Source organism: Pistacia vera, unplaced genomic scaffold (genome assembly GCF_008641045.1).
Source record: "Pistacia vera cultivar Batoury unplaced genomic scaffold, PisVer_v2 Contig825, whole genome shotgun sequence".
NCBI lineage: Eukaryota > Viridiplantae > Streptophyta > Magnoliopsida > Sapindales > Anacardiaceae > Pistacia > Pistacia vera.
This window is the reverse complement of record NW_022196696.1, coordinates 255869-267090: the sequence shown is the minus strand read 5'-3', so window position 1 is coordinate 267090 and position 11222 is coordinate 255869. Positions and strand designations below refer to the sequence as shown.

The window sequence follows — 11222 nt, the reverse complement described above, 5'->3', positions numbered from 1 at the left end:
TGGGGAATCATAGCTATTAAAATAAATGAAATGATGTTATTTTAAGGGTTGAAATCTATAATTTATAAAAACCAAAGGTGAGAACTTTCCATTTCGCTAAACCTTGAGTAGGGACATGTCGTATAATCTTACTCTTATGATAAATACTCATTTTATGACTTGTATTGATATTTTATTTTTGTTTTAGTAAGATTAATTAAAACCTCATTAATATCAATTATCAAATGGTGATTAATGTCCAAAATTTATGTATGATTTATGATTTGATGTTTACACTCCACCTACTTGGAATTGTAAAAACCATTTCAATTTGAACTTTATTAAAGTAAATTGGGAATTAGAAGAGCAAGAGCCAACCCTTGAAAATCGAAATAGCTTATATTATTTCATAAGTAAATATTTTAAACCCTAGGCTAGTTTACGCTCAACTTCACTTCCATTCATTCAACTTAACTTATGGCTGAATTTTTGCAAAACCTACCCCAACCCCAGCTCCCAACTCCGACCCTGGCTGCGGCTCCCGATCCTTCTCAACCTCTGCCCCAATCAGAGCCTCCTGTTCCTTCTCAAGTTGTGGCTGCGGCTACAGTGGCTCCGGCTCCGGCTCCGGCTCTGGCTCAGTCAGTGGCTCCCGTTCATTCTCAAACCTTGGCTCCAGTTGCTGCTCAATCTTTGGCTCCGGCTCNATTAATTAAAACCTCATTAATATCAATTATCAAATGGTGATTAATGTCCAAAATTTATGTATGATTTATGATTTGATGTTTACACTCCACCTACTTGGAATTGTAAAAACCATTTCAATTTGAACTTTATTAAAGTAAATTGGGAATTAGAAGAGCAAGAGCCAACCCTTGAAAATCGAAATAGCTTATATTATTTCATAAGTAAATATTTTAAACCCTAGGCTAGTTTACGCTCAACTTCACTTCCATTCATTCAACTTAACTTATGGCTGAATTTTTGCAAAACCTACCCCAACCCCAGCTCCCAACTCCGACCCTGGCTGCGGCTGCCGATCCTTCTCAACCTCTGCCCCAATCAGAGCCTCCTGTTCCTTCTCAAGTTGTGGCTGCGGCTACAGTGGCTCCGGCTCCGGCTCCGGCTCTGGCTCAGTCAGTGGCTCCCGTTCATTCTCAAACCTTGGCTCCAGTTGCTGCTCAATCTTTGGCTCCGGCTCCGGCTCCGGCTCCGGCTACTGCGCAATCTTTGGCTCCGGCTCAGGCTCAGGAATCGACTCTGGTTCCTGAATCGACTCCGGCTCCGGTTGCCTCCCCTCCTAATCGTAAGTTTAGATCTAAAAACTTTTAGGTGGGCTTTAGATTATTAGTTGCAATTTATTTCCGAAAAAAAGTTGGAAGGAGAAAAAAGGTATATTTTTTGTGGGTTAAAGGGAAAAAAATTTAATTATAAAAAGGGGTTTTGAAATAAAATTTATTTTGTCTTTGTTTTGTATTTTCATTTATGAGTTTCCTGGTCTTGGTTTTCTCAGCTCGCACATGAGGATTCTCATTTTAACCATCTCCATGAAATTATTATGTCACTTGTTGTTTTAAAGCGGTAAAGCCTTGTGTTTTAGTTGAAGATGTTGGATATTTGATAAGATGACTGTGAAATGTGTTTATTCTTGAATAATGTGGTTTCATTGCTCATTTTCTGAAGAAATTGTGTGGATGCATATTTTAAGGCTTTTTTCACTGAGATCCTTCTTTTGGACGTACCCTTTGGGGTGTACTTAATAACTAAATTACTAAGTGATAAGCATGCCTTTCTTGATTCTGTATTGGCTGTATTAATTATGCTAATGATTGTTGAAACAATACCCCGTACTGATTTAAAGTCATTGTTGTTTAGGCATTGCAGGACCCTTGATGCACAAGAACCGGTTGCAAGAATATGCGCAAAGATCCGGTATACAACTCCCAGTTTATCAAACTGTCAGTGAAGGAGGATATTCTCATGCTCCACAGTTTAGGTCAACTGTATTTGTGGATGGTGAAACTTATACATCCCCTAACACCTTCTCTCATCGAAAAGCAGCTGAGCAGGATGCTGCCAAGTTTGCTTTAGAGAATATAGTAAAGAAAGTAAAGGATCAAGGATGTCCTCTCATTACTGGGGTATGTTACTCTCATTATCGGGGTATGTTACATAAGTTATATCAACTTCTATTGGGATGTCCTCTCATTATTGGGGTATTTTAGTTTTCCATTTTGGAGTGGCCAGTTGAATCGCTTCGTTTAGTGAAGTGGACAAGTCAAACCAACGTATAGGTGTTGGATAAAATTACAACTAATTTCTATGAAATGTAGTATGGGCACTTGGGTGGATAATTATGGGAGAATCTACCTTGCTCTTTTATTCATCCATCACAGCCGGGAGGCGGCGGTAACTTTATAAGAATTTTATATTTATTTTTGTTGATTTAAGGACTCTTTTAAACGTTCTTGTGGCTTTTTTTTTTTTTTTTTTTTTTTTGTTTAATTATTACTTTGAGCTGTCTTGACCTATTTTTTTATAGTCTACATGTGAAAACTTGTTCACCTTTTTGTAAATCTTCTTATATAAAATTATATCTTTATGTTTTCAATTGAAAAAAAAAATAAAATCCTTCATTTATTACAATGTATATAACATTTTGCTGGTGCTATACAATTTTGTCATCAAACTTCTACATACTTGCTAGTCTGAGAATTTTTTGCTTCTATGCTAGCTTCTACAAACATATAAACACATCATAGGAATTCAAAATTGTAAATGCATAATTATCCACATGTAAAACTGTGTCCTTGTTTCTAGGTTTCAAGAGGTGTTAAGCCCAACACCCTGCTTCTATGTTTACAAAATAGCACGAGTTTCCAATATTTTTTACCGCATTATATGTCCATGTTTTCCTTATCCTTTCTTGGTAATATCTGAGAAATGTTGTTCAGCAAAGTGTCAGTTTTCTCCCTTCTTGTCATATCTTTTGGGGGCTATAGTGCCACAACATTTGGGTTCAAGGCAGGTAACTGTTGCTGTATTTTCAAGGGGGTCAACTATTACTTTGGGGAACTTGATTCACATAATACGTAGTTCATTGTTTCTTTATTTGGATTTTCTATTTTTAACCTGGTGCTTTAACTCTCTAAGTCCGGTTAGAGGCAGGTAGCCAAACAAATTTTTGTATATTTATGCTAACTTATGTATGTCCATGTATGCTTATACATCACTTGCAAAATATATAAAATTATTATGTTTTTTAACTTTCTCTTTTTTCTTTAATCTACTGTTACAATGATATTGTATTTTTACTTAATAGGTTGTATCTATCAAAATTATGGAAAAGTGATTGAAAATTGTGAAACCCAGAATTGTTCCCATATTTTGTATCACATTTATGTTCTTCATGTCTCTCCCAAGTTCCATATGCCTTTTGCTTCTAATATATGTTGTGTTTTCTCTATTTATGAAATATCTGTTTATATTTTAAATTAATTGGAGGAAGGGCTTCTACTGGATTTTTTAGTGTCAACATATATGTCCAATCATTTAAATTTTATAGTAAGGTTAATAAAATACATTTCATTTATGAATTACAGGAATTGAAGAAGAAGCAATTTTTCGATATTTGTTTTAGTAATGCTTCAAATTTTGAAGTCAATATGACAAGGACAGATCTTACATATGAATATGATTGTTCTTATTATACTATGCTAATATGTTTCATTCTACTATCATATTTTCCAGCTTGAAAATGTTTTGATCTATATTTTTTGTTTACTTGTATTGTTTTGTTAAAATTGCATTTCTCATTAACTTTGACAATTTTGTTATTTTTGTTCTTATTGTCCAGGATACGATATTCTGCAAACTTATCTTGAATGAATTTGCAATGAAGAGGAATTTAGAAAAGCCTACTTATAGTACTGATCGGCCAGAAGGTTTGCTTCCGGTTTTTGTATCCTCTGTGGTTTTTGATGGTGCTACTTATACTGGAGAACCTGGTAAAAACAAGAAAGAAGCTGAACAATTGGCAGCACGAGCTGCTATCAGCTCACTATTGGGTATTTTTTTTTGTTCATTTTTTACAAATAATTTGCATTTTAAATTAATTATGAATTTTTCTGTTTTCGTTTCCATGATATGGATTAATTTAAGTTTTGATATAGGTAATTCTGGGTCTGCAACTTCACTTTCTGAGCTCATAAAGTCCAAAGGCAAACTATATGCCGCAATGCGTAAAATCAAGGAGGCTAATGATGGCCCTCAAGATATGGGGGTAAACACAAGACAGAATTCGGAAATTTCGGTCAATAATGTGGTTGAAGCTGCTACAACTGGTAATTTGCCAATGATTGCCACTCCAACGGCGGCAAGCTCAGGAATGCATCTGCCGCACCATCATTTTAGGATACCAAAACCAGAGCAATCCTTTGAAACAGTGAATTTTCCAATTCAATTTGTGCCTCCAGCTTTAGGACAGCCTTTGGGAGTTTCTTCAAGCTCTTCAAACAAGCGACGTAAAAACAAAAAGAAGGCTAACAAGAAATTATGCACAGATGCTCAGTAAGTCTTCATGTCTGATTTACGTTTTTTTTATGTTCTTGTGTCTTCTTTTGTGTTTTGATTTTCTTTACTTGTTAGGATTGAGTATTTATTATGGCATATTCTTACCTTCTATTGCTACAGTATAAAGTTGTGTATGTTTGCTGTTATTACTTTTTAGTTGCTTTACTTTGTCTTGTTTCATTTAGTTTTCCATTGCCACCCTCTCTTCCCAGTATTAAAATTTAAATAGAGACTTACAGCACTTTCCTTGGTGTGGTATGCTGTGTTTTCTTTTCGTCTGCCTCCACGGGGCATCATATCAATACCTTTGTGGAGTTTCTCTCTCTCTCTCTCTCTCTGTGGTTTCTTTTAACCTTTACTTTGTTTCTCTATTTTCTATAAAACACGACCAATGGATACTTTCTGTTTTTTCATCTTCACTGCCTCCTAATAATGTTTGGGTTCCCCTGAAATATTCCGCTCCAGTGAGATTTAAATTTTTCATCTGAAAAGACATTCTGATATGATTTTTGCACAGAGATTTAGCCGATTGTTGCTTGATGAGCTTACCCCATTTCTTTATTTTTCATGTGTAATTAACTTAACTCATTTTCCAACTCCAGTGGTTATGTTCAAGTCTTTTGTGCATAAACTTGATGTGCAACAGTTAGTAGTCCCCATTTTTCTTTTCCAATGTTCTGTTTATACAACTAAAAGGAGTTGGAAAAGATCCAGTTACTTCAGTTTATTATATTCTGCTCCTGCCACGGCCACAAATATTATTAATGGAACCACTGGTGTACTCTTAAGTGGCATCTCTCTCTCTTGCACAACACGCGCACACAGAGACAAATACATATGAACTTGTTTGCTTATATGTGTGCATGTAACAATTTCTGTAAGACTGGTTGATGCTAGTATTTGTTCTTCTATAGAGGCTTCACTTTGAAGTTCCATTTTTGAAAAAATTGCAGGTTGTTGAATGCTGATCAGGCTTCGAGTCGAGCCTCATCTTGTCCGGTAGCCCAGCCATTGAGTCAAGCTCCATCCTGTTCTGTAGCCCAGTGAACAGTCAAACTGCATTAAGTATGTATTTATTAGGTGTAGCTCAAATTTGAATCTTGGGTCTTCTTGAACTGTTGACTCTACCCTGTAAAAATACCCTTGGTATTGTGGCAGTGCTATATAGAAGATCGTTTACTAACCACCCTTGCTTTTTTTCTTAAAAGTAATCAAATTCAAATACATAAACATCTATCCTTTAAAGACAACAACTACAATTCTGGGAAGATTTCAATAATTGAATTCCATAGATTAAAAAAAAAAAAAATTGATTGGAGAGAGGAGAGACATTTGACTTAAGAATGAGCTCTATGACCCAAAACAAATGGGATAATTTTAATTCAATTAAGGAAAAGAATATACCAGATAATAACTAGTGCAAAAAATTGATTAAGGGGTGACTAAATAATTGGCTGGCCAGGTGGATTGTTTGGGTAGTTTATATTGATTGGGAGAATTTGAAGTTATTAAAAATAGAATTAAATAGAAGATAAGGCAAGGCAGATATAAAATAAAGATGGTAATAAGACCCTATGATCTGTAGCAATTAGACTTAAAACACATAATCTCCATGAGACAAGGGATTGCTTCTTTCAATGTCAGCGCAACAAAACATGTGGATGATGATCTTCATCGGGTTTACTAAAGACGTTCTTTATTTATTATCTTCGAAGGCGGTTAATGAAATAAAATTTGTTTAAATATATTTGTATAGCTCTATTATTATAACCTTTACTTTGTATTATTATTAAAAGTCAAAACATAATTAATTGCATATAACGAGTCATTTTAAGTTTGCCATGTTTTGAAACAAAAAAATACAAAAGTTCCTATGAAAATAATATGTTAACAAGGCTATAAGACGAAAACAACTTTTAGAAACAATCTCAAAATTAGTGTAAAATATATAGTCCCGATTTGTTATACTATTCTGAATCATTATTCTATTATTTTATTTAGGTTAAAAAATAAAATATGTATTTATTTACTTATTGCGTCAATCTAATCTCATATTACCTAACTCTAATTCAACTCAAAACATTTTTCTAACTCTATTCCCCTAAAAATATTTTTCTTTCTTTCCTTCATCTACCGATGTCTCTCCTTTTTTTCTCATTCCAATCTAAAAATTAATTCACCCAAGTCCATCACTGCCGGCCAGTAACCATTGTCAATTGTTGGCCACTGCCAGTCAACATGACTGAAACACCTGGTTGGTCGTCAGACACGTAGTCACATAGAGAGTTATGGATTCACTTGAACCCACTCAACTTTTTAAAGATTTCAAAAAAGTCTTCATGTTTTATAGATTTTATAATTTTAACGTCATTTAACTTCATGTTGAACCCACAAAATGAATTATTAATTAACATTTTTTTAACTTTTCTCTCTTCTTCGTTTCCTCTCATATTATATTTTTTCTTGGTTGGATATTCAAGAAAAATTACTCATTTGAATTACAAGATAAGACGACGCTTATTTTATTATTATTATTTTTTTTTTTTTTTACTTAAAATTCTTTTCTTTTAACTTTCTTAATTGATGAAAGATCATGAGTTATGAGTTTTTGTTAAGTTTAATAAATGAGTTTGAAATTGGAAGATTAAATTCCTAGATTTTTATCTGAGTTTTGATTTAATCTTAATTATGTTGAGGTATATGTTAACTAGTTGTTGTTTTAAGTTGGGTTTGATAAATTTTGGTTAATTATTAAGTTAGTTTTAAATGGTTTAAAGAATTGATGAAACCCTAAGTTGTAGATATTTGAGAATTTGGTTTAATTTCGATATATTGGTTAATTGTTTAATATTTAGAGCTGGATTTGATGAGTTTTCATGGATTTATAAGTTAATTCTATTGGGTTAATAGAAATTGTTTGAAAAACCCAATTAATGATTTGAATTTTGATAAATTTGTGTTGTTGTTGTTGTTGTTTTTTTTTTAAGTGTCGTTTTAATTGTATTGGTTAAATATAAGTATTGTATATATTTTATTGTAAAATTATCAATTTTGATATTTTGAACTCACTAACTCAGAATTCTGGCTACGTCCTTGCCAATCGTGGTCCCTGCCGATCGTGCGTCGATCTGACCATTAACAACGGCTAGAATCTAGATGTCAATGGCCAAATTCTAACCATAGATCTTCAGGAAGACAGAAATCTCGGTGAAGGCAAGGTTCTTTCCGAGACTAAATTAGTAGAGCAAGAAGCGGAACTACAGGGATGAAATGTTTAAGTGTTTCTTACGCCCAACAGCCCACTTGAGCAATTTGCCATTCTCCCATTGATTCCTATGAATATAGGAAACTTGTATTTCTCATTCACAAATTCATCTTTCTTTATGCTGCTCACTCTCAGTTTGGTCCTACTTCTGGTTCATTTGGTTACTAAAAAGGGAGGAGGAAACTTAGTCCTAAATGCTTGGCAATCCTTGGTAGAGCTTCTTTATGATTTCGTGCTGAACCTGCTAAACGAACAAATAAGGGGTCTTTCCGGAAATGTGAAACAAAAGTTTTTCCCTTGCATCTTTGTCACTTTTACTTTTTTTGTTATTTTCTAATCTTCTGGGTATGATCGGCACACGACCGGTCAGATTCTAGTCGTAGATCTATCCATTTATGGGGCGCACGACCAGCCAGATCTAACTGATAGTGCATCGTTTCGGTGATTGCCAGCTACATTCCGATGATGGTGGCTAGCTGTCCTCTTGGGTGGTTGAGGTGTTTTAATTAATTTTTAAACTTTTATTCTGAGGGTGTTTAGCTAGATTAACAAGTGTAGGAAGTTAAAAAAAAAAATCTAAATATTGTTAGAAAATGTACCAAACAACTATTCTGTCTTAAAAACCTTTTTAAAAAAATATACTAAACAACTATTCAGCATTTTATCAAAAACACATTTTAGAATAATTCGATTTAATTTAACTCAACTAACTTTAAACACTTTTTTAGAATAACATTTTTCAAATAATCTACCAAACATGCCTATAATTTTTAATTTGAAAACTATTTTTACATATTGTATATGTTTCTATAAACCTTTTTATTACTAAAATAATACAAATAATCCGATAGATGAAAATAATATCAAACTACCTGACAAAATTAGATTAAGTTATTTTAGTAATCTCTTAAACTACCTAACACTAATATTTAATCTCCATACCAACTTGAACTGAATTATGAAATGAAGCTAACAGGCTACTGAAAAAATGATATAATTCCAACCTCCAAGAGGGGAGTGTGTTTAAAGTTATTACACAGATATCTGAATGGAATAATTTTTTTGAAACTCATAATCATTTATTATTAATCTAAAATTAAACAATCCATTTGCAATTGGTGTTCAATTTCATGAATACAGCTTACGCGCCAGCATGGAATGTAACATAATAAAATAAAAATACAGTATGAAGATGAGTCCACGTGTTGAACAAGTGAAGAGGAAGCAACCTCCAAACTGGTCCAGCTTCTTCACAGTGAGATTGAGAGACTGTTCAATTCAATTTTGGAATCTCAAAGACGTGCAATGGCGAAAGATCCGGCGACCCTTCTGCTCTCTCTCTCTCTTTTTATCTTCTTCAATTTTCTTCCATTTTTATTCACCTCTGCCAGCTAACAATCCCAATACACATTAATTCATTAAATATAATAACTATTACTCCATGTTAATTAATTTTCACTTATAAAAATACCTAATATAGTACCCCCTTTGCATTGAATCTCTACTACATATAGGCCTCGGAAAGCTACAGTCTTCTCTCCATAGCTAGCCTTAGAGTAGCACAGAACTAAACTCATATTTCTCTTTGAAAAAATGGCAATTGCCTTCAAGGGAAATGTGATGGGGGATCTTTCTTCTCCAGGGCCTAACTATTTGTTTGATGATAAGGGAGATGGATCAGACAAGAAAAACATTGCTATCAGCAATAATTCTTCCTCTCCGAGCAGTGGAACTTCTAACGGGTTCGCCTTTCAGGCTGAAACTTATCAGCCTGATGAGTCTCATTCTTTAATAAATTTCTAGTCCGGGTATGATAATTTCATGCATGCTAATGCATCGTCTTTGCTCAGCTTTGAGCAAAGCGAGAGGTCCTCAATGTGGGAAGGTAACTTGAATAATAATACTACTAATCAATGGAATCCGATGAATCCGAAATACAGCACGTCTAATCCTCGCTTGATGGAGGATTTTAACTGCTTTGACACTGCTAGCAATTATGGCGTTTGGCTATACACTGATGCAACTACAGTCACTGATTGCATATTGGAGTCTGGTTCATCACAAGATGCAACCTCCTTTAAGCGTCCACATATGGTATTTTCCTTTTTCTTGCACGAACGTGACGATTTTGAAGTGAATTATGTGTTGATTATTGAAACCTTTTTTTCTCAGGGAGAGAGCACGCAAGCTTTGAAGAAGCAATGCACAAGTGTAACGTCCAAGAAGCCGAATAAGGCTAAATCAATTACATCAAAGGATCCGCAAAGTATTGCAGCCAAGGTTTGCTTTATTACATAATCCTGAAATGAACATAAACTTTGTTAATTAAACTCTAGAATTCAGTATTGAATGATTGTTTTTTTTCTTTCAGAATCGCAGGGAACGGATTAGCGAGCGACTCAAGACACTGCAGGAACTTGTTCCCAATGGCTCCAAAGTTGATTTGGTGACCATGTTGGAGAAAGCAATCAGTTACGTCAAGTTTCTTCAATTGCAAGTAAAGGTACAGCTTCAACCATGTTCTTAATTTTGTTAAATTTCCTTGCTGAAAGTCAATGAATAATATATATATAATTACTGAAGTTAAGGTTATTAATGAGAGTTATGGTTTATGAATATGTTACAGGTACTGGCAACAGATGAATTTTGGCCAGTTCAAGGTGGGAAAGCTCCTGATATTTCTCAAGTAAAGGAAGCCATTGATGCCATACTGTCATCTCAGAGAGACAAGAAATCAAGCTCAAAGCAATGAGTTGACATTAAGAAGATGAAGAGAATCATTAAATTACTTTAATATAGTCCAAGGACAACTCTGCAGGCAAAGAAAAGCTTTATTTTGGAAGTTACTAGTATTAAATTAAAAAAAAAAAATGTATCTGAGAGTAGATAATATTTTATCTTGCAATGGAATTTTTCTGCATTTTGATATGTAATGAAAACTGAGAATCTATCACCAGTACTTTGTATTTTTCTCTACTTTTAGAGTTAAAGATCCTTTATTAGATCTAAATCATCTGACAATTTGAGTATTTGATTCTTCACCAATAATTGAATAAATTACTGTTATATATCTTGGAAATTTCCGTTTTAATTACTTAGCAACATCCATCTCAAAAATTGAATATATTTCCAGTGACTCAAAAAACTCAATTATGGTCCAAAACCAGGCACATAGTTTCAGACTTAGAATTAAAGGAAAATTCTAGGAAACAGATTTTCTAAGTAGGCCATTTAATAATTAATATTAATATGTATAATTCAAAGATATATTGATTAAAAAATGTATAAAATAAGTAGTTTCAATGAAACAAGTATAGTTGGTAAAGAGTAATTTTTAATGAATCACGTAATGTATAGAAAACTAAATTTGTATAAGAAATTAAATCCAAAATTCCTTAGAGACATT

At 33.6% G+C, this 11222-nt stretch overlaps 2 protein-coding genes across 4 annotated transcripts; both read left to right on the top strand.

Annotated features, from left to right (window-relative positions):
* The first annotated feature begins 348 nt into the window (after positions 1-348).
* Positions 349-5734, top strand: LOC116117923 (double-stranded RNA-binding protein 4-like). 3 transcript variants are annotated; one of them, XM_031403918.1, is made up of 6 exons: positions 349-674; positions 1176-1285; positions 1855-2120; positions 3836-4046; positions 4152-4548; positions 5505-5734. In XM_031403918.1, the coding sequence occupies exons 1-6, from the start codon at positions 457-459 to the stop codon at positions 5596-5598; spliced, it is 1296 nt and encodes a 431-aa protein (XP_031259778.1). In that variant the 5' UTR covers positions 349-456; the 3' UTR covers positions 5599-5734. The 3 variants fall into 3 exon arrangements, with proteins under 3 accessions (XP_031259778.1, XP_031259779.1, XP_031259777.1); XM_031403917.1 differs by lacking the exon at positions 349-674 and having other exon boundaries at positions 844-1285; XM_031403919.1 differs by lacking the exons at positions 349-674; positions 5505-5734 and having other exon boundaries at positions 842-1285; positions 4152-4552.
* Positions 5735-9416: 3682 nt separating this feature from the next.
* Positions 9417-10580, top strand: LOC116117910 (transcription factor bHLH83-like). Its single transcript, XM_031403905.1, is given in 4 exon segments — positions 9417-9910; positions 9989-10096; positions 10188-10319; positions 10443-10580. Coding segments are annotated over 4 exon segments (840 nt in total). The 5' UTR covers positions 9417-9436; the 3' UTR covers positions 10569-10580.
* Positions 10581-11222: the final 642 nt, after the last annotated feature.

Excerpts from the sequence above, each read along its gene's own strand:
- LOC116117923 (XM_031403917.1), top strand. The coding sequence starts at position 952 with ATGGCTGAATTTTTGCAAAACCTACCCCAACCCCAGCTCCCAACTCCG. Across the intron at positions 2,121-3,835 it reads GATGTCCTCTCATTACTGGG|GATACGATATTCTGCAAACT; the intron begins GTATGTTACTCT and ends CTTATTGTCCAG. Across the intron at positions 4,549-5,504 it reads AAATTATGCACAGATGCTCA|GTTGTTGAATGCTGATCAGG; the intron begins GTAAGTCTTCAT and ends AAAAAATTGCAG.